At 46.0% G+C, this 22,422-nt stretch overlaps 1 protein-coding gene across 6 annotated transcripts in view; it reads right to left on the bottom strand.

Annotated features, from left to right (window-relative positions):
- KALRN (kalirin RhoGEF kinase) overlaps positions 1 to 22,422 on the bottom strand; it is a gene marked incomplete at both ends in the record, with an annotated part of 525,758 nt that overhangs the window by 379,526 nt on the left and 123,810 nt on the right. For all 6 annotated transcript variants that reach the window (XM_080919241.1, XM_080919243.1, XM_080919247.1 and 3 more), the window contains one exon: positions 16,475 to 16,637. In XM_080919241.1, the coding sequence (XP_080775367.1) occupies positions 16,475 to 16,637 (163 nt within the window). The remainder of the gene's footprint in view (positions 1 to 16,474; positions 16,638 to 22,422) is intronic.

Genomic DNA, 22,422 nt, shown 5'->3' with positions numbered 1-22,422 from the left:
CAGACTTCTCTACTTGGAGCCATCACCAGGTATAGTGAACAGAGCAGAGAAAGAAAAGAACTGCAGCCTCAAACGAGCCATTTACTCTCCACTTGCTCTGGCTTTGTTCTGCTCCCAAGCTCTGTACAGCCTTCCACGAACTGAAAGAGAAACAGAGAAACTGCTCCCCTTGACCCATTCGCAGAAACGTGGAGACCCTGGCTGTGATCTCAGGATCCATTTAACTGCTCTCTGCTCCTCACTAAACGTTGCCAGTTCTCTGCTGATTGCCCCAAACCATGCCACACCTGCTTTCCTAAACAACCAGCAATCAGCAGATGTGGGAGAAAACTGTTAAGGACACATTAGCACTTGCTTGGAGCTTTTCTAATCTGTATAATCAGAGGAACACTGGAAGAAGCCTGTGCCTTCTGGAGGCATGAGCCATTCTCTGGAGAGCACTCTCCATGAGCCATTCTCTGGGGAGCACTCTCCATGAGCCATTCTCTGGGGAGCACTCTCCATGAGCCATTCTCTGGGGAGCACTGTCAGCAATGAATGATCAAAGGGCCTCTCCACAGCTCTTTGTCCAAAGGGGAGAGAGGGATCATAGGGCTCCCTATGCCTGCCACAAATGTCTCTCCTTTGGGTCACTGTGAGGCCACCATTAGCTAATGTTCTACTGGGGTGTGATTTAGATGGCATCACGGCCACCTAGGGAGGTCAATTCACCCATACTAATTCACCCAAACATTTGGTTTTTGCTCTTGTTTTGGTTCACTGGAAGACTGTATCCTTTATCAGTGATTATACTAAAGGGTTTAGTGTTTTGTGTGTCTGTGTACATTCATGTGTCCATGTATGGGTGGGGGGCTGGGTGCAACTGCAGAAAGGTGCTCTTGTGTGTCGATGCCTGAGGTCAACCTCAGTTATCACTCCTCCATGCACTTTGTGTTTTTGGGACAGCGTCTCTCATTGGACTGGACTGCGCCCAATAGGCCAGGCTGTCAGGCCAGAGAGCACCAGTAAGCAGCTTCTCTCTGCTTTCTTTCTTTCTTTCTTTCTTTCTTTCTTTTTTTTTTTTTTTTTTTTTTTTTTTTTTTTAATGTAGATGCTGTGGATGGAACTCCGGTCCTTGTGTTTGTTGAGCCATCTGGGCCCCAGCTGGTGTTTTTTCTATGCCATGCACAAGCTATCTTTTGTCACTGAATCTCTTGTTCTGTGAGGCCAGAGGATGAGAACGGGTATAGTACAAAATGATGCTTCATCCTAGATTTATAACCTTAAATGTATAAATGTGCTACCAACAACCAAGGATAACTATGAATAAAAACTAATATGAGTCTGTGAACGATTGTATTACAGTGTTAAAACTGGACAGGCTGGAAGGTTCTGATTGAAGGGTGTGGGGTGGGGCTGTGTAGATTTTCAGTCCCACCCCCCCCCATTGTTTTTAGCATAGGCTACTAGCATTTAAGGTGCACAGTGCTTCTGTCTACTTCCAGGATAAGGGTGTACCCCTTGCAGGCTGTACTCCCCGGGTTTGCCAGAGCCAAGGTTGACTCTTGCTCTGGTCAGATATTCAGGGAAACTAGAAGCAGAGGGCAAATAAGGAAATTTGGTGCTTTCTAACTCTTTAAGATGCATTACCTAATTTCACCCAGATGACTGTTTACAAATGCCAGGAGCAGGGAGTAGCCATTTCAGTGTTTCTTCCTGAACAAGGAAAAGTGGAGTATTCAATAGCAATGACCCAGGCATTAGGGTTCCACCCAACATTTCCAAGCCTGGTCATCAAGTGGCAGCTCAGAGGTTTACTCTTCAGCAGAACTTCTTATCCTTACACCGTCTTTAAACTGCCTTTACACAGATATACATGTGCAAATGAAGGGTGGCCAGAAAGGACAAAGATTTTCCATCCTGAAGACGTTAAAATAGTCTTGCCATAGGGAAAGGGACTGGCAAAGAGCTCTGGGACCAGTGTGAGAAGGGTGCGCATGGTGGAGGCATGCAGCCTCCCCAAGAAGAAATCACCCCTCCTTTTGCAAGAGGCCACTTACCTTGTGGCACAATGCCATGTGGCCTTTGACATCAGCAAGGTCATTTAAGGTCATTTAAGTTGGACTCTGAAGGAACTTCCATAAAGAGAAAAGACACTGGCAGAGCCCGCCGAGCTGGCGGAGCCGGCTGGCACCGGGCTGTGATGGAAGAGGGAATTATGCTCTCTCTGAGAGAAGACTGCCTCGGAAACCCTAGGAAGTCGGCAGCCACTGCCCGTCTGTAAGCCTAGGGGCGGCAAGTTCTGGGATACATAGAGTGGAAACTAAGATGTCTACCTGGGACATGGCCTCTCTCCTTTCTTTCGGGCTATTCAGAACATGAAGCAGAAATGAAATGGACACCAAAGCAGGGGATGGAAAGAAAGAACAACCTGGGAACGGATGCCCACAGCCTCTGTCCTCACCTTCTGCTTCCCTATCCCTCGGCAGCAAGCCCGAGTCCTTCACTTATGCTTTTTCTACCTGCCTGTCTGACCAAATCTGAAGGGCAGAAAAACTGTTTTAACCTAAAGAAAGCAACAGAATTACTATTTCATTCACTCCTGTGAGTAACAGGCCATGGAGAGAGTTTCATTGTAACTAGTAAGCTTGATGTGGCTTGGACACAGTTTGGTTTCCTATTGCCCCGATTCTGGAAACACTAGCAGACTGTGAGCCTTCCTGCAATTGAGAACAACCAGAAAGGCCATATGATCATTTGACCAAGCCCCTGGGATCAGTGTATGTAAGCAACTGTCCTGTGTACTCACAGAACTGATAAAGTGCCCCATTACAGGCAGGGCTGGCAGTGGGAGGAAGGGTTGGCCGTACTGCAAGTGTGCTACAAGGAGTTTCTCTTCAGCTGGCCAGTTAGAAAACCTGGATTTCCTGCATCCCAATCTGGAAATCAAGGATGTTCTCTTCCCACAGAGAACCAGGATGGGGTGTGTCACAACAGCAGGTTCAGGCTTGGGCTTGGGCAACGGGACAAAGCCAGTACATGAATGGCTGGTGATGGGAACAGATAAAATTCCAGCTGTGGCCAGAACAGTATGGGACACTTGAGGGGGAAATGCTCTGGCATGAGGGCCTTGGGGCTCTCCAGACCAGACCTGGTCCTCAAGTGACCTGGCAGAACTGGGAGTTGGGAGAGAAGGAGGCTCTGGAAGAAGAGAGGCGGGGCCCTCAGGACACACACTGGGATTACATCAGTATATTATCCAGAAGCATATCTGACCTCGATGAGTCACCACAATGACAGACAGAGTGCTCTGTCTGAACTTTGGGAGAACTAGTTGTCATCTTCACTTGGTTTGGAAACAACAGCACCTTTTCAGTAAGACAGGCCACTCTTGCTGCCTCCAGGCTTCATCCTGGAAAAGGCCTTAGATCCCCTGACAGGAGACAGGGGATGTCCTGAAGGAGGCTTAGTCTGGTGACTTCATGACTCTCCTCTCTGGTAATGGCTCTAAGGAGTCTAGAAGTGAGGCCATCTTTTACCTTGGTGCTCTGCAAACTTAGAGACAATTAGCAAGCACCCTGCAAACCCTTCCCTACCCATAAGAGCTCATGTCCCATGGACAATCTGATTTCATGAAAAGTCTAGACCTTAGACCTCCTACCTGTGACAAACTGTCTAGGCTCAATAGGACCTTTTCAATCTTTGTTTGCATATTTGTTCTTCTTGGACAATACTGGATGGATGAGGGGAAAAGAATAGTGTGGAACTGATCTTATTCAAGGCAGCTCTGGACACCATGAGATGGTGGGCAAACGCCTATCAGTAGAAGATAGCAACACACAGGAAGGCCCGGGGGAGCGGTGTTTCTCCCATGTTCCTGTCTTCTGAGTGCAATGGGGAAAACAGTGATTGGAAGGGGAAGTTTGAAAAGACAAATGAAGCTTTTTCTCTCCAGCTCCAGCTGCTGAGAGTGGTGATGAGGACCATGGGCATCCTGAGAGGTGAGGATATTCTCAGGAGCACCGTGACTTCTGCTCTGCCACAAGGGAAAACAAGCTGGTGGCCGAGCTCTGCTTTTCTCTAGCTTCTCAAAATGCGATCTTATAAAAGAAAGAGAGTAATTGTTATGTATTCTTTAAGCAGATTCCCTCCAAAATAGCATCATTAAAAAATGCCTAGTTTCAGCCAGTGATTATATGTCTAAGTTATTTCCACATATAATATTTTTAATTAATTAATTAATTGTATATGAGTACACTGTAGCTGTCTTCAGACACACCAGAAGAGGGCATCAGATCCCATTACAGATGGTTGTGAGCCACCATGTGGTTGCTGGGAATTGAACTCAGGACCTCTGGAAGAGCAGTCAGTGCTCTTGACCACTGAGCCATCTCTCCAGCCCCCCACGTATAATATTTCATTTGTATTTACTACATTTATCAGAGGAAACTTGTATTAAACATATTTTGTAGTGGACAAACAATAATTGTCTATGGCTGCTTAAATTTTAGTATTTAATAAGAGAATTAAAGTAAAGCTGCTAAACATGAGACCCGTTGAGCCAAGAAGAGAACATTACGATTTTGGAGCATCTTACAACTCACCCATGTCTTTCCAAGCAGCTGAACTTGGTGGCAGCATACCTGAATTGTCAAAAAGCCTTTAATGAAGGCAGCCTCTGTATAAAACTAGTGTCTAGGAGCATCAGTATCTCATGGAGAGCATACACTACTCTCAATGCCAGTGAAGGGCAGAGCAAAAGACCTAGCCAAGGATGAGTCTGGAAAGTAATGAATGGGGAATGTGCTGGAAATGTCCCTGAAATGGGGAAAAAGAACGAGCACCAAATCTGGAACCTGCTGAGGAAGAAAACCACACCCCATGCCCCTTGTTACAAGGCAGATGCTCAGTATCTGTATTCAAGGAGCTCCGTTGTTTCCAGCACACCAACCAAATAAGTCCTAGCTAAATTCAAATCACCCTGATTACCTAGCATGAACATCAGGAAGGCCCAAATGCATTGGGTCTTATTTCTTCTGACATCCGAAGAAGTTTACCTAATCAAGGTTGCAGCGGACACTTCAACCTCTTAATCAGCCTGCTTGTAGAGAGGTATGGACTCTGGCAGCTTAAAAGAGAAGTTAAGGACAGCACCCAGTCTACCCAGAGATGAACTCCCAGGAGGCCTCACTTTCCCAAAAGAGGGCAAATAAGGTCTCTAGTTCAGCTGGGCAGAGAGCTTGACAGCTTTTGCTGAGCCTAGGCAGGAATTGACAATTCAGCCAGCTGACAAGCTAAAGCACAAACGGACCAATAAACCCCCAAAGGTTCACCAAGGACACAATGATCTGGCCTTTACTGTATGTCACACCAGCTCTGAGCACTACTGTGAGGCCTCTCTTGAGGGGTCACGCTATAAGTAAGGGTGTCCTTTGCCTGGGAGACTCAGAAGCACAGTCCTATGATCAAGCCCCTACCCTTTCCAGCCATGATGAGGCCCAGCTGTGTAATGTGTGCTGAGTTTTCCTCACAATGGTGGGGACAATGTTTGGACAGTGCTTCCTGGACAGTGGTGATCAAATGCACATAAACTTTATGCCCAAGAAAGGATCAGGGGAGTATAAATCAGAAATCTTGAAAGCAATGTGGCAATTTATCTTATTCACTGAAGATTCCTGTGACTGCCACAATCTATACCAACCCCTATCCACCCCCAAAGAAACAAAACAAACCAATACAAAACAAAACAACCCACTTAAATCTATAGGCAACTAAGAAAAACTGGGATTGGAAAGGTCGCCTGCCCAGGGGAAAAGCACACCAACTGGTTGACCAGTGTCAAATAGCCTGGAAAACACATACAGGTCACATTGTGTGGACTGAACAGGTTATGCTTAGGAATGTGTACATATATGTATGTGATAACACTTCAAAACAGAAAGGGCCATGAATGTAAAGTAGATCAGGGAGGAGAGGGGTACATTTGACGGTTTGGAGGGAGGAAATGAGGAAACACTATAATTATAATCTCAAAAATTTAAAACAGAAAGAAAACCCTGAAGCTGCAGATAAAGGTGTATATGTAGTGATGTTCACTGGGGACTGTTTCTAGCCATGCTTTGGATAATTTAGATGTCTTACTGTACCAGCTAGTGAGTTGTCAACTTGACACAAGCTAGAGTCACCTGGGAAGAGGAAACTCCAAGTGAGAAAGCTCTTCCATTAGACTGGCCTGTAAGCAAGACCTCGGGGCATTTTCTTGATCAATGATTAATGTGGGAGGGTCTAGCCCGTGGTAGGTGGCACCACCTCAGGGCAGGCAGCCCTGAATTACAGAAGAAAGCTGAGAGCAAACCAGTAACCAGGACTCCTCCCTTGCTTTATTTTCTGCCTCTGGGTTTCTGCCTTGATTTCCTGATCTGATTTCTCTTCCTCATGGATTGTGATTTCAACTCTAAGCTGAAATAAACTCTTTTCTCCCCAACTTGCCTTTGGTCATAGTGTTTTATCATAGCAATAGAAACCCTAAGACACTTCAGTTAGAGTTAATTTAGATATGATACATCCCACGACACAACTTAACCATGTTAAGAAACTATTTTGTGATATAAAATGAAGTGAAAATAGAATAAATGATATGACTCGCTATTTTTAAAACATAGGAAAGAAATGTAACAGTACATCAATTCTTATTGTCTCTAGGTGGTACAGCAATAAACGCTTTCCAAAAGATTTTTACTTTTTCATGCTTTAAATAAAAATACACTAGAAATATCTTTCTAGTTTAAAAAGAGGGCCAAACGTCAGATTTATATTCATCCTTTCAGCATCTACCATGAGCCTACTCTATGTTTTTATTCTGCAGCGTTACCACCGTGACTTAAGCATAGCTCTATCCCTCACTTAAGCATAGCTCTATCCCTCACTTTGACCAAACACTTTGAGGGACACCATGATAAGCAAGGCACTTGCAGCCAGCTGTCTCTGTTTGAGGTGGTTCTGTGGGTCACCCAGGTGAACCCTCATGCACACTGTGGTTCACAGGTGAGCAAAGGGTTAAGTGAGCACACCCACACTCTTAGAGAAGGCAGCTCTTCTGAGCTGGAAGCCCCCACAGAATTTAATGTGTGTTCATAATTTCTCTCAAGATCACTCTGCCTCTGCATTAGCACACAATTCCCTTCTACAAGGTCAGTGGCTATGTCCTCTCTATGAGGCACATGGAAGACAAATGGATCAGACTCGACAACCTGTCCAGTAGGATTCTTTCATGCAGGGCTCAGTCCTTGATTTTATCTCCTGAAGGCATCTCCTGGTTCTTGGGATACTCAGGACTGCGTCTCGAAGTAACTCATGACCAACCGGCCTCTTCTGGCCTGGGCTACTCTTCTCTAGGGTGTCACAAATGCAGCCTTCACATCTGAAGTATTCTGTTCTGCCTCTTCCCTTCCCCCATACAACCTGTTTCTTTTCAGGCCTTTCTTAGCCACTGCAACAGTTGGCTCTATGCAGACCTGCCAAGTCCTATGGCAGTGGGCTGTCACAGGAGTGCACCAACCTCAAGCCGTGGATTAACTGGCCACTAATTCCAGAAACACATGCTGGCCACAGAAGACTGCAGAAGGCAGAGATACACAGGCAGCTGCATGAAGGACCCAGAATAGACCTGAGGAAAATGAGCAAAGTGGCCATTCCTAAATTCTCATAGGGCCCACCCTACCCACCAGATTTGCATTTGGGGGGGTGTTCTCTGCTACAGATAGTCTTCTATTTAGCTCCTTAAAAATCCTATGGTTTAATTGCTTTTATATTTTCCCTATATCTCCTGGTACAATCTGGTGTTTTCCATAGTTGAGCATAAACAAGCTGAGCTTGTTTGTCTGCAACTGGAACATGAGGGAAAACTCTAAGACACCTATCCTCCCCAACTGTCCCAAACTCCTAAAGCCATAAGCCAGCTCTGGCCAGCAGATGCCTAGGTTTGTGGCACCTGCCACTTGCGTTTTCTGCCACAGCCCCCTTTATGCCTAGCTTCCACTGAGACTCTTTGGAAAACAGGTTGGAAGGACAGTAGCCAGAGCCCAGAGTCAGCACACATCCTGCGCTCCGTGCTCCCCCCACTCTTTTCCAGTTCAGTCTTAGCCATCTTTGGGGCTATCTCTGTTCCTGCATCTTGGTCCCCTGCACTCTGCCACCAATGCCACCACACCATTTACAGCTTCCTTATCATTTCAATGCATAAAGCATAGGCTTTGCTACTTTGGAAAACAATATGTCAGTTCCTCAGAAAATTGGGGATGGATCTACCTCAAGACCCAGCCATACAACTCCTGGACATATACTCAAGAGATGCCCCACTATATGACAGTTACTTCTTCAACCATGTGCATAGCACCTTTATTTATAATAGCCGGAAGCTGGAAACAACCTAGATGTCCCTCAACTGAAGGATAGATTTTAAAAAAAGAAAAAGTGGTACATTTACACAACGGAGTATTACTCAGTTTAAAAAAATAACATCATGAAATTTATAGGCAAATGGCTGATGGAACCAGAACAATCATCCTGAATGAGGTAAACCAGACCTAGAAAGACACTCGTTGTATGTATTCACTTATAAGTGGGTATTAACTGTGAGGTAAAGAATAATGGAGCTACAATCCACAGACTCAGAGATGCTAAGTAGCAAGGGGGCTAAAAGGGAAACACAAGGATCTCCCCGGAGAGGCAAACAGAATAGTTATCATGGGTGGACTAGGGGTGGGTAGGATGGGAACAGGAAGGATCAGGTGTAGCAGGGCTGTAAGGAGTGAATGCAGCTAGAGGCAACTGGAATTAGGGGGCATTTTGAGGGTTAGGTAGAAACCTAGTGTAATGGAAACTCCAAGGAATCTATGTGGGTGACCTTAGTGAAGACCCCTAGTAATGGGGGACACAGAGCCTGAACTGGCCATCCTCTGTAACCAGGTAAGCACTCAAGTAGAGGAAGTGGGACACCAACCCAGCCACAAAGCACATTTTTTTCATGCCTACAGAATGTTCTATCACTGACGCCTGGTATCATCATCATCAGAGAGGAAAACCTGATCCAGCAGCTGATGGGAACAGATGCAGAGACCCATAGGCAGATATTGGGCAGAGGTCGGAGAGTCCTGAGGAAAATGGAGAGGAAGAACTGGAGGATCCAGAGAGGTCAAGGATGTGACAAGAACGTGGTCCACAGAATCAACTGACCAGGACTCAAGTGGAGTCACAGAGGTCAGGAAGCCTGTATGGCCTGACCTAGGTCCTCTGCGTATGTTATGGCTATATAGTCCGGTGTTCATGTGGATTCCTAACAGTGGGAACAGGGCTGTCTCTGACTATTGCCGGCATCTGGGACCCCTTTCCTCCTACTAGGTTGTTTCATTCAGCCTTGATGGGAAAGTATGTGCCTGGTCTTACTGTAGCTTGCTATACCAATTTGGTTGATGTTCCCAGAAGGCTGCTCTTTTCTGAGGAGAGGTGGAGAGGGGGTAAATCTGAGGGAGAGCAGAGATGGGGGGAAGGTTGGGGGAGGGAGATGACTACAGTCAGGATGAGAAAAATAAACAAAAAGGGGGGGGGACCATAGGCTTTGATGCTAGAGATCATCTAGCTTTGAATTTAAACTGGCTATGACTCCATGGGCAAGTCATTTAACCTTCTCTGGCCTCAGTTTGTCCTTCAGTGAAATTGGAATAATAACATTATCTCCAAGAGCTATGAGAATTCAGTCAGTGTTTGTAAAGTCCTAGCAGTCCCTGGAGCAGATCTGGTAGGTATCCAGTAAATGCCAGCCATTATTATTATTATTATTATCTTTCGTCTATATTGATGCAGCTGTGATTGTTCCAGCCTTCTCCGTTCCACCTTCCACTCAGCTGCCAAAGCCAATCTAAAAACTAAACGTTAATTGTCCTTCTCTATATGAATGACTATCAGCAAAACTTCTTTTTAAAAAAATTATTCTGTCTTATATTACATCCTAACTTCAGGTTCTCCTCCCTTGTCTCCTCCCAGGCACCACCCCCTAACACACCCCACAGCCTCTCTCTTCCCCCAGCCCACACTTCTTCCATTTCCCTCTAGAAAAGGGCAGGCCTCCCAGGGATAGCAACCAGACATGGCATATCAGATTGTGTGAGACTGGGTACCTCCACTCTTATTACTGAGTCAGCAAAACTTCTTCACTGCACCCATGGAATTCCTTTCTGCTGCTCCCCAAATGCCCTTATGTTTCTGTCCTCCTGGATTTTTAAAACGTAATCTGACCTCTGACCTTCCCTGCCTCACTCTCCCCTTGCCCAGAGCCCTTTGCTCTGCCTGGGTTGCCCATCACCCCATTATTCAAAGTCAGAGTCTCCTAATGTTCTAGCCTGTACTTGCAGTACAGCCTTGTAAAACCCACCCTGTCCCCAAGGCAACAACACTGCAGGTGCCCAGGCTGAAGCCCACAGGGCCCAGCTCTGCATCCAACACCTATAGGTGCTGCTCATGCCGATGTGCCTGGCGAACTCTGCCAGGGCACAGAAGGAAGACCTAACCCACCCTCTGTGCATGGCAGCCCTTACTTACTTCCTAGCAACCAATGGATTGAAAAGAATTTCACTTATTCTTTGATATCGATATCAATTATAGCACCTCTTCAAAGTACTGACAAAGTAATCATGATTGATTTCCCTTGTTGGAGCTAACTAAGAGGAACTTCTCAGGAGACACTTTAGGACCCCATTAATCTTCTATTAATAATTTTGTTATGAGCCCCCAGAGTCAAAAGTTTTCGTTTTCACTCAGTGTTAGAGTTGAAAATTCATCCATGGTGTGGCCGATTACTCTAGGCCAGGAAAGCCACTCACAGACACCTAGCTGAGATGGAAGCACTGCCACTTTGCTGAGTCCCAGACCAAGCAAAGCAAGACAGCCTGAGAGAAAAATGAACACGAAGCTCTAGGCTGTGGCTGCTTCTTCGGCGATGGCGGACAGCGAGGCAGCTCCAGAAAGCAGGACTGGAGGTCACGCTCAGCCTGAAAGGTTGGGGGCGAGTATGAACTGCTTATCTCACTTCTGTGCTTTGGAACTCTCCTGTTCTTTATATCTATTTTCTTAGCATACATATAATTGTCTTATTGTTACTACTAAAACCTCCTTTGGGGGAAAGAACAACAGTTATCGAGAGACTAAAAGATTCCTTCATGACACCTTTATAATTTAAATATTAGAACAGTAGAGTAAGAAGTGTGGAAATATCATGCCCCTGTCTCACCCTTCGCTAAATACCTTCCATCATCACCTCTAAAAGCCCACCCCGCACTCTGCAGGGTCTTAGAAGGCTAACCTATACCATGACATCAGTGGGCTCCCTTACCACCTATCTTCTGGGACAACTCAGCTAACAGCACCCAGAGAAAAGTAATGTTATGATATCTTTGTCTCTTCCCACCAGGGAGGCACTGGTGGTATCTCTCCCCCAAACCCATGGTTCATCTCTGGAGCTTCTCCAAGCCCTGACTCATTGCCCTAGGTGCTGTTTCAAATCTGTGGTTTCCCCAAACCTCCTCACACCTTTAGAAGCTGCCCCTCCGAGTCTTCTGAAATGACCCAGGCTGTGGCCATGTGTTTCTTGACAGCAAGCCATAGAGAGGAGACCTGAAGCTGTGTATCTGAAACCTCTCCACCCCCTTCTACAAAGGCTGCCATGACTCCAAGGAAAGTGACAACTGACCACGGCAGTTACTGCTAGGGTTTTATTTTCCTTGGTTGCTAAATAGAAAACTATTTGCTCTTCAGAACTGATGATGCAAAAGGACACTTAACTGAGAAATGTGTGTAAAATGTGAAAACAGCAATAGAAATAGAAATGCCTTCTACACAGGCAACAAAATAGGTCTAAAGTGCCACCTAAAATGTAATTTTTAGGCAAATGTGAGCATAAATAGTGATCTGCTGATCTTACTGGTCCTGCTTCCTGGCCCGTCCATCATTTTCTCCTCGTACCTTCCTTTAAGTAGATGTCCCATAACAAAGGACAGGGCATCAGCAGCTCCTTCACAGATTCCCAACAGTGGTGACACTTTAGACAGATCCAGGTTTCTTGTGCTAAAATCAGCAGGAGGATACCTTCACATCACTCCTCCTCTGCCTCTAGCTGTCTTTCTGGTCCTTTCTTCTTCTTTTTATTTTTTTGAGCAGCACAAAGACAGTTCTGGCTTTAAGCCCAATTTATCTTTTGCTGGAGTCAGTAGAAGAGATGCAAATATTATCAAACAATAAGCCACAAATAAAGGCACCTTGGTTTGACTGGCGTTAAAGAATAACCCATCCTAATTTCTTGTCATCTCTCCTGGCTGATGTGACACTCGCGTTCCCTGACAGAGCACTCAGCATCTTGGCAGAATTTCTAATAGCAGAGTTGATAGAAGGCACAACACTTGGTACCTTAGAAGCAGCAAACAGATGATTGTGACAAAGCTGGACAGCAGGAATGACGGAAAGGGGCAAACTGCTGTGACAGAAACAACCCTCACTACCTCAAGCATATGCTCAGCTCCCAACAGTCCACGCTGGGGACGGTGCCTGGACATCTGCCTACTCCCGGTGTGCATTTTCAACACTATCTCTCAATTTTGAGGGATGTTCACCAGCTGATCATATCTGAGCTTTTCCTTTCTGCTCCTGAGCACGCATGTGGCTACAAGCAGATAGCAGACCAGGAGGACAATAAAGGCTAGATAAACGCACACAGCTGACGGTGAGACAGATACCATGGCAGCACGCAATGATTCCCATCTAGGGACTGGCTCACAGTAGACACTCAATGAGTGAATGGGAGGAGAGACTTTTAAGGTCCTTTTGCAACCTATGGTTTCTCAGAACAAGGTGCCTAGAATAGACTTGGGGTGTGGATGTCCAAACTCAATAGAAGCAAGATGAGAAAATGCCTCAGCTCAAGTTAACAAGGATCCTGCAAGAGTAGCAGAGAACTTGTGTGAACTATTACACTCTTGCGTGGTCTCTGTCCCCAGGGGTCTCACCAAGAGTCTTAGGAGACAAAGCAGTTCCCTTGGGAGTGAAGGTAGAGACAAGACGCTAGACAATGAGTCCTTTGGGGAGCCAGAGAAGGATGTATCTGCTGGTTTGAGGACCTAAATTTTACGGGGTATATGTTTTCCAATATCAAATCGACCTAGAATTGAGGACAGCAAAGAGACTTAGAACCATAATCCCATGTCTGACTTAACAGAACAATTCTTTCTGCAGCAATCCTAATGGAGAACTGTCCAGCATCCTGTGACCTGACCGAGGACGGCAGCTGCTGGACAGCTCTTAAGTGGACAGGTTCTTCACTTGACTTCTGAACACTACCATGCATTAGGGATGCACCAGAAAGAGTTAGCTATCCAGATTGTGTTCCTTTATGGCAGCACCGCTACCCTCTGAAGTCAGGAACTGTTTCTCTCATCTCCCATTGGTGGGTGCAGCCACTTTGACCGCACCCTGCCTGGTGTGTGAGACTGCAGTTCGTAGTGCCCCAGTTGAATGCAGGGGTCTGGACAGTGCATCTCTGCCCAACAGGTACACCACTACCCATTTCTAATCATCACGACTTCTGTCAATCATCTTCTCTAAACAGGCGGGCCCTTTAGAATCCAAAATCCCCCGCCTCTCACTGTCACGCCTGTACTGTCCTTTGCTGTGATCAGTTTGGGTTATGTGAGAACTACCCAGAAAATCCCCTACTTTCCTGAATATGTCTCTTCTTGCTCACCATGAATCCTCAATCAGCCTGCCTGGCATACAGATGAACTAAATTTTGATAAATAATAAATAAAGGCAAAAACAAATGAATATGGAATGTCACCTACAGACTTGAGTACACTAGCCTGTCATAAACACTGCTTCTCCAAACTGAAATCTATTCTTTCAACATCTTGGAGCATGATCCAGGATCAATAACTTCTTTTCATCAGAATTACCCACCTAATCTAGCTGCATGTCACTCCCAAACAGACTGGGTAGAGGAGTAGCACACTGAAGTTCTGAGCTTTCCTGCCACACCTCACTGCCTTTAGAGCAACTCTTCTGCGGATTCTGTGCCTATGAGTGATGGTGTGTGAGCGGCCATCCAACACAATTAGGAGATGATTGGTGGGCAGGGGAAGGTGGTAGAGTGTGGCTGGTCCTTACAACCCCAGTGACTACAGGTCCTCATGCAGGGAGGCAAGGGATCACAGACTGAAGGTAACAACAGCCTTCCTGCCTCCCAATCATGGGAAACTGTGAAGAGCCAGTGTGTGCTGGGGGCAGTGGCGGTGTGTGTGTGTGTGTGTGTGTGTGTGTGTGTGTGTAAAACACAAGCTGCAATGCTGGAAAGCAGATAGTGTGCCCCTCACAGACAATGTTATCTTCTCCCTTCGTTCTCAAGATGTTTCTCTCAGCCCCTCTTGGGTTTTACTTTTACCTTTTTCACACAGCAGAAATCTTTTCCTTTCTTAATTGCTTCCAATCTGTTTTGTCCCAGTCTTTGCTTAACAAGTCAGAATGAAGGAAGTGTGTTCTTCTAACTCTCCTGTTCTTACTCTAAAGAAAGAATGAGCCTTTCTCGGGTGCAGGTATGCCATGAAGGAAGAAAAACATCCTTCTTGGCTCCTGGGATTCTAATTTCTTCTGGCTCTAAAAGAAATGAGAGTCTATCATGAATCCCCACAAAAATCCCTCAGGTAGATTGCTTCAGGGAGTGTCTGGTTTCACACTAGTACACTTGGGGAAAGCACTATTTAAAGCTGCTTAGCCCCAACAAGGCTAAAGTACCAAACCATATAGCACAACCATGGGTTATTTGACCATTTCCTTCCTCTGAGTCAGATGGGAACATTTCTTCTGTGAATATTTCCAGAATCTTCATTCACCACCTCACCCTCATGCACTCATACTTTAAAGTTCTTTGGGTATAATCCAAACTTATTTTACCGGAGCTTAAGACCCCACTGGATACCATCAGAGAGGGGGGTCAGGGAGAGACAGAGAGACAGAGAGGGGGGTTGGAAGGCAGGGAGATAGGGAGGGAGGGAGAGAGAGAGAGAGAGAGAGAGAGAGAGAGAGAGAGAGAGAGAGAGGGAGGGAGGGAGGGAGGGAGGGAGGGAGGGAGGGAGGGAGGGAGGGAGGGAGAGAGGGAGAGAGAGAGAGAGATCCTTCTGCTTAGAGCTCTTCAGGGTTGACCATTCCATTCAACACATGTTTTAGCATGTGATGCTGCTCCTCCAACTCCTTTCAGCACCTGCCCATCAGCAACCACCAGTCCCTTCCTGCTTCCTGTCCTGGAGCTCTGGAATCCACCGCTTGCCTCACTTGACACCTGCCCCGAGAACTTAATCAGCATGTTCAAAAATATCCCAGGTCTCCTTGCAAAGATGAGCAGAATTTATAGCTCATCTGCCTAATTTACTAATTATCCCATAAAGTGGAAGTTCTGAATGCCCAAGGCACCTCGTCTTATCTTCCACAACCAACATTTCAAAGGCACCCACACTGCTGAGAGAGCAAGAGCACTGAGTGTCACAGAGAAGTGGGTACTAATGCCACGGTCAGGAGGGTCACGTCCCAGGCAAGCTCTGCAGCATCCCAGAGAGCTGTTCACATCCAGCGCCAGCCCAATTCCTAAATACGGATTTATAATGCTATACACATTCGCTCAGACTGTTCTTCAGGGCTCTTCTGGCTCTTACATTCTAACTAGTCACAAGGTTTTCCCCTTTCCTTCTCAACAACATAAACCACGTTTATGGCACTTCTGCTACCAGCTACCTCTAGGGTTGCATTGAGTGTGTTTCCCCATCTTTCTTTCATTATCACCCTTTGACCTGGAGGAGCCATTTATATCCTTCAATCTCTCCATCAGTGAAACCTAATATTGTACATGTATCACATATATCTTGTGTGTGTGTGTGTGTGTGTGTGTGTGTGTGTGATTAATATATATGAAGTGGGACTTACTTGCTGCCTCTGACAACAAATCTTAAGCAATATTACCCCACTTCTAAAGGGACTGACATTGACCGATGCACTGCTTCCAGATTAGCGACACAAGAGATGTTATTTGGCCCTAGATCCAAGGGCCATACGTATACTCAGAGACTTTGAAGGTAGCCATTATGTAAGTCAGAATGGGATAGCCAGAAGTTTTCATGAAAGTCAACAGCAGCTTCCCATTCTTCCATGCCAGGCTAAACTATCCCCTGCTGCAGGCTCCGCACCAGTCCTCGTAGTCCCGGTGGGATTCTCACCTCTGCCCGTAGTCACCACTTCCAGATGAACCCCAGCAGGACTAAAGGCAACGTAGTGAACAATGGCTGGTGATGCCCCAGGAACAATTAGAACCTAATCCGAGGGCCTCTGGCAGGCTCAGTGGCTGTCTCAGCTGATGTCACTGGCATCAGATCAGCTCCCCCTCCCTGCAGACAGTTCCCCTTCCCCTTACCTTGGCACGCTGGCCAAATATGTCACGAGTTTCCGTAGGTCTTCCTGTCTTATTCTGTCATGATTGCTTCGGGCAGGGAAGGTCAGGATGGGTCCGCCTCTCTTATCACGACCCCCTGGAGGAAACGAGAGTGGGTAGTTTAAGAAAGCATCAGGAAAGTCAACTGCAGATGAAAAAACGGTGTTGCCGATGTGAAAAGAACAGGCAGAAAGAGCCTGAGAAACCGCTCACCGCTTCTTAGCAGGTAGGAGCTACATGAAGGTAAGGTGTATGACTTTGGGCAAGTCTCTGCTGCCTTGCCTAGAGACTATAAAAATAATGGTTGGCACATTGCAGAGTTATTGCAAAGGCTTCCCAGACAGCAGGAGAAGGTACACTGAAAAGAAGTGCCCTTGGTGCATATGAGGTGACAAGAAGGTAGTTGTAACTGTTCTTGTCGAGAAAAGAAACTGGACAAGAGTGCTTTGCTCAGTTAAAAGAAATTTAACCCCCAGTCACTTCTCTTGCAGACTCCAGTGGTGTTGAAGACTTGAGAGGCCTCAGAGCATCCCTTAGGACAGCATTGCCAGGAGGTGTTCAGACTCAGAAAGACTACACAGAGGCCAGCTCTACCCACTGGTTGCCTGAGGTGCCACACCTCACATCTGATGAAGAAGCACATGAATCTCATTAGAGACATGTATGCTTAGGGTCTTACTAAAAAACCACATGTGAAAACACAGCTGGGAGTCATGAACCAAAATGGTAACCATTGGTTTTACTAGGTCAAGATTCAAGGTAGCCATGGTTATATCCTCTGTTTTCCACACCTGTCCTCTGTTTCTATAGTATAATGTTAAAATTTACTCATCAACAGACACTAAAATTATAAAGCAGACCAAGTTTCTCAGGGGGTATTAAATGGTGTTGGAGCTATAGGATAGTATACTGAATATCTACAAGCCAAAGGCCACTCATCTCTGTATCATGATCACAGTGCTCACCTGCATCTCAAGATGTCACTGACATCTCCACGGTGTACACCAAAAGGAGATTTAATGGGAGAAAGATAGAGAGTACATGGTCATAGTACCATAGCAACCCTAGAAAGAAGTCTACGTTAGCTCACTATCTCCTACATGACTGAGCAGACCAGGCCCCTATGTGTGAGCTCAGGTAGAATGCTTCCCCTCTGATCATAAAGCACAGGGGTGGGGTGTGTGTGTGTGTGTGTGTGTGTGTGTGTGTGTGTGTGTGTTAAACAGTGAATCCAGAATAACACAAAGGAGGAGAAGGCTGCAGAGGAAGGACTTATATTTATACTCCCCAGCACCTATATAAAATCTGGACAGAAATGGTGTGTATCTATGACCCTAGCATTTGGGAGACAGAGAAAGGCAGATCCTTGATGGCTAGATAGTGTAACCAATCAGTGAGCTAGTTGAGATGAGAGCCCATGTCTCAATTACAAGGTGGAAAGTAATTGAGGACACACTCAGTGTTACCCTCTGCCCTCTGTACATGTATTCATAAACACCAAGACGTACATGTACTCTCGTATACATGTGTTTATACATGCAAGCACACACACACACACAAACACACACACACAGAGAGAGAGAGAGAGAGAGAGAGAGAGAGAGAGAGAGAGAGAGACAGAGACAGAGAGAGACAGAGACAGAAACAGAGACAGAGAGCACCACACAAAGATGGTAGAGGAAGATGCAGGCAAGAGAAGATTAAACAAAATCAAGCCACTGAGCATGGTCAGCATCCTCTCCATCCCAGCAGGGTGGCTTTGTGCAGATACAGAGTTGAGCCCCAGGCTTCCCAACTCTAGACCTTTCATATTCTCAGTCCTAGCCCTCCATTGATGTCCACCTTCTCTCCCTTATCTCCCAACTGTGATTCACAAGCCACATGTTCACAGAAGCTGGAAGGCTCTCAGACATCCTTCTCTGCTAGTGTTGATCTCAGCACCCTAAGCATTTTCATTCTTGTGTGTGTGTGTGTGTGTGTGTGTCTGTCTGTCTGTCTGTCTGTCTGACTGTCTGTTTCAACTGCTAATTTTCTCTCTGTCTGTCCATGTATACCATATAATTAGGGCCACGAGACCTTGAGGAACAGAGGCTTGCATGGGGAGAGGGTGAGCAGTGGTTTGGAGGGTTGGTTCTGAGTATGTAGGGAGCCTTCAAAGGTGGGAAATTGCCTCTTTTGTCTCTAGAGGTGTCTCTTTCATATGGATCAAGAGGCCAGAAAAGGAGGCAGAATCAAACTTGTTTTTTTTAGAATGGAAAAAAATCCAATAATAGAGAGGAAGAGGAAGTATAAAGGAAGAGCAGCATTATGCTGGAAAGACAGGGCAGAATGGGGCCTCACAGTGGGTAAAGATGGAGGATCTAGCACGCAGTTGATAGTCTTTCTAAGGCATGTTGCAGAACCCTGGAGGAAGAAGAAAATGAAGCCATGGAGAAGGACAGCTATGCCTGCCTCAGACCAAAATGAGAGACTGACACCACCTTTCAAGGTCAAGGTAGGCTTTTGCTAATGAGGACAAGGCCACAGAACCATTTTCAGTAGAAAGCATATTCTATAGGAATGGGGATGATAAGGGCTTCAAAGATAGATGCCAAGAGGCAACATCTGCTGTGGGCCCCACTCTGTGATGGCAGAATAGAGCTGGTGAAGAATGTGCATGGGGAGGATCTGGTGAAAGGGAGAACTGCTCTACCACATCAGGTGACCCCCAAGAAGATGGACCCTCTGCCATCTATCCTGTCAACCAAACAGAAAGGGTCAAAGGCAAGAGAACAAGACAACAGAGGTTAAAATCATGGCTGGCCACAATAGAAACAGTAGACTCTGGTGTCCAGAGGCTGAGCAGCCATTAAAGTGGATCACTGAAAATAACCAAGATGCGTACATACTGACATTAGATCAGCAGAGATGAAGCATGATGCTCTTAGGCTAACACTGCTGTGCATGGGAGAGAGGAAAGACTGACATATTTAAAGCATCACAGATGTATGACCTTTAATAGAACCACTGACTTGTGCAACAAGTTCTTGGCCTTTAGCTACCTGTGCAGGGCTTTGGTGGTAGGAGCTACAGGATAAGGATGCAGGGAATGGGAGGCGGTTGCATATTCTAGAAATGTCAATGGCTCTCCTTCTGTGTAGACAGGAAAGCAGAGCTGAGGAAGGAGGAAGGCCCAAAGTGAGAGACATTGATGTTTCATTGACTAAAGTAGGGAGGACTCACGCTCTCAGGAGGCAGCAAGCTCCAGTTAGGGTAGCAGATGGAAGCAGTGTGGGAGGAAGACACATCTCAGGAAGCAAACCAGAAGTTGGATTCACATAACAATAGCTCTGCACGATTTTAATGGATTCACAGGAGGTTTTTTCCCCCCAGAGGGAATGAGGTTATTTTGTAGTTGGAAATGCTGTGTTAGACTAGATAGAGTTGGCTATTGTAGGATTTCACAGAGCCTTAAAATGTTAATGTGCTTCAATGGATAGTCCAAGTCGAGGGTGGGAGGACTTTAATATTCAGCGATTCCCAAACTTCTTTCCCCATTTTCAAAGATCATCTTATGGAACATACTTTGAAACCCTGGGGCCCAGAGTACAAAAGGTTCTCCCCAGTAGCAGGAAGCATCACGGAAAGGTGGCCAAAGCAGGGTGCAAGCATGTGAAAATCCTAGGAAGGTAGTGGGTCCTACCCAGGAGGGCTGGGCAGAAAGAAAGGATTGGGGTGCTGTGAGTAGGAGGCCAGAACCCCACATCTGGAGCCATGGAACACAATGGAGCAGGACTAGGACAACAGAGGCACACCAAGGGGCATAAACCGCCACTGTCACACACATCCACATGTCTGCATGCAGAAGTGGTTGGGCTGTTCTGGACTACTCCGAATGCCCATTGTCATGGTAACATGCTTTATTTTACCTGGTCAAAGCCAAGATGCTGGCAGAGAGGGGTGGGCACAGCAAACGATCTGTTTCTCTATCTACCGTGCTCCTGGCTGTGCTCTCAGAATGAAACGTGATTGCCACACTGCATTATTTAGCTTAGGGTTTCTCTGCTTGGTGATATTTTTGTGTTATGTTTCTTGAATCAGCATGTGCAGAATAGAGAAATTTGTTTTTGTTATCCTTCTTAGATTCAGTCAGTCATTATCTCTCAATCACCTCCGGTGCCCTTCCTGGGCATGGAGAACAATGTTCTCTAAGCTCAGAAGCTCCTGGCCAGACAAGCATGGATGAATCAGGCTTGGCTTATTCAGGAACATGACAGTGAGTGGCACACTGCCAGTTCCTATCTGCTTCATCCCGAATGCCTTCCTGGCAGACTACCTCCATGCGTTCAATAAGGACAACTCCCTACCTCCTAGTGGGCTTTTGCAGGCCATTTTCCCATTCACATCCAACTGACCTACATAGGAAAACCAAGCCACTAACAATGAAACAAGGGTCCCCATATCAGAATGTACTAGGTCAATCTTCAGAGTTCCTGACTGGATGCTGAACAAGATGGTGTCATAAGAGATAGGCTAGGTTTAAAAGAGCCTCTGGAGGAGGGAAAGCAGAATATAACTTGGGAGAGGAGAGGCTCAAGCTGGCAGGTATAGGGAAGGCTGGGAAGAAAAACATCTGGTATGGGATAAACAGAGGCATCAGCAGGACACCCAAGGGATAGGAAGGACACCATCTTAACAAAGGGCCATAAGACAGAAGGAAGTAGGACCCCAGGCAAATGGATGCACAGAGACCACCAGGACTTCCACACAGGGTCCTAGTTTACTTTGTCACATACACGCATCTATGCTGGGATCACACTGTAGGATCCTCTTGAACGCTGCTCTAGGCCTTCATCACCTTTAGCAACGAGGGGCTCACTACTTAACACAAATTGGGCAAGGCAGCCTTTGGAGTTCAGTTGTTTTAACAGCAACAACTGTGGGAAAAGGTCCACCCACTGCTACAGAATGCACAGCATCTTACAACGGCTCCTGGGCACCTAGCACGTGTCTGCCTCCTCTCCCATACCACACTGACTTGCTGGCCTCCCTTCTCTGGTAAGATGGAGACAGCTTAAATATGATTTTCCCTCTCACAGAGGACCTCCCTTCCTCTCTTTTCCTTCTGTGATAGTTGTCAAATATCAGCTGAGCCAGCAGTGCCTATGAAGGGAGTTACTACATTATGGAAGCAAGTTCACTCATGGCCTGTGGCTCTGTGGCTAGTCATTCAGACAAAAATAAAACAAAACAAACAAACAAAAAAACCTATCCAGAGACAAAGGCTTTGTCTACAAGGTGCACACCAGGTTCTCTGTGCATCTCCCACGGTCAGCACCTAGCTCAGGCTCAGGATCTGCCAAGAAAGAATCCAATTAAGCCACTAAGTTTGTGATATCATGGGAAACATACATCCTACTTAATAAAATATGCACGCCTAGGTCCAAGTAAACTATTTACAAGAAGCAGTAGTAGTTGGCCCGAAGGCTGAAGATAGCTAATACCCAAATTAAGATGCTGAAAGGCCCAGGTGCATAGGATAGGCTGAGAGTGAAATGAGAATAAATATTTGGGAATTTTGACAAACAAATAAAACACACCAAGAACAAAATTTGAGAATACAAACACTTTGGTTTTCATTTGCTAAGAAAACAAATGAGAAAGCAAACAACCCCCCCAAAATAACAACAACAAAAACAACAAAACCAAAAACTCAAAACAACAACCATAACAAAAAACCAAACAACAACAACAAAATCCCCTCCTGCTTGTGACTCACTAAGAAACAACATGAAACCCTGGGGAATATGGGGTGAATATACTCTTCCTACTGGAACCTCTCAGAGGTTCCAGTGACCCCAGCAGAGAGGGCAAATCAGGCTGCAGTTGTTGTAAGCTGTGTGTTGGCCTACCTATTGTTGCAAGTGTCCTCCAGAGTCTCAGGTGAGGTC

The sequence above is a fragment of the Micromys minutus genome (genome assembly GCF_963924665.1).
Source record: "Micromys minutus genome assembly, chromosome: 7".
NCBI classification, from domain to species: domain Eukaryota; kingdom Metazoa; phylum Chordata; class Mammalia; order Rodentia; family Muridae; genus Micromys; species Micromys minutus.
Note: the sequence above shows the minus strand (reverse complement) of the source record. Positions and strands in the feature narration are given on the sequence as shown.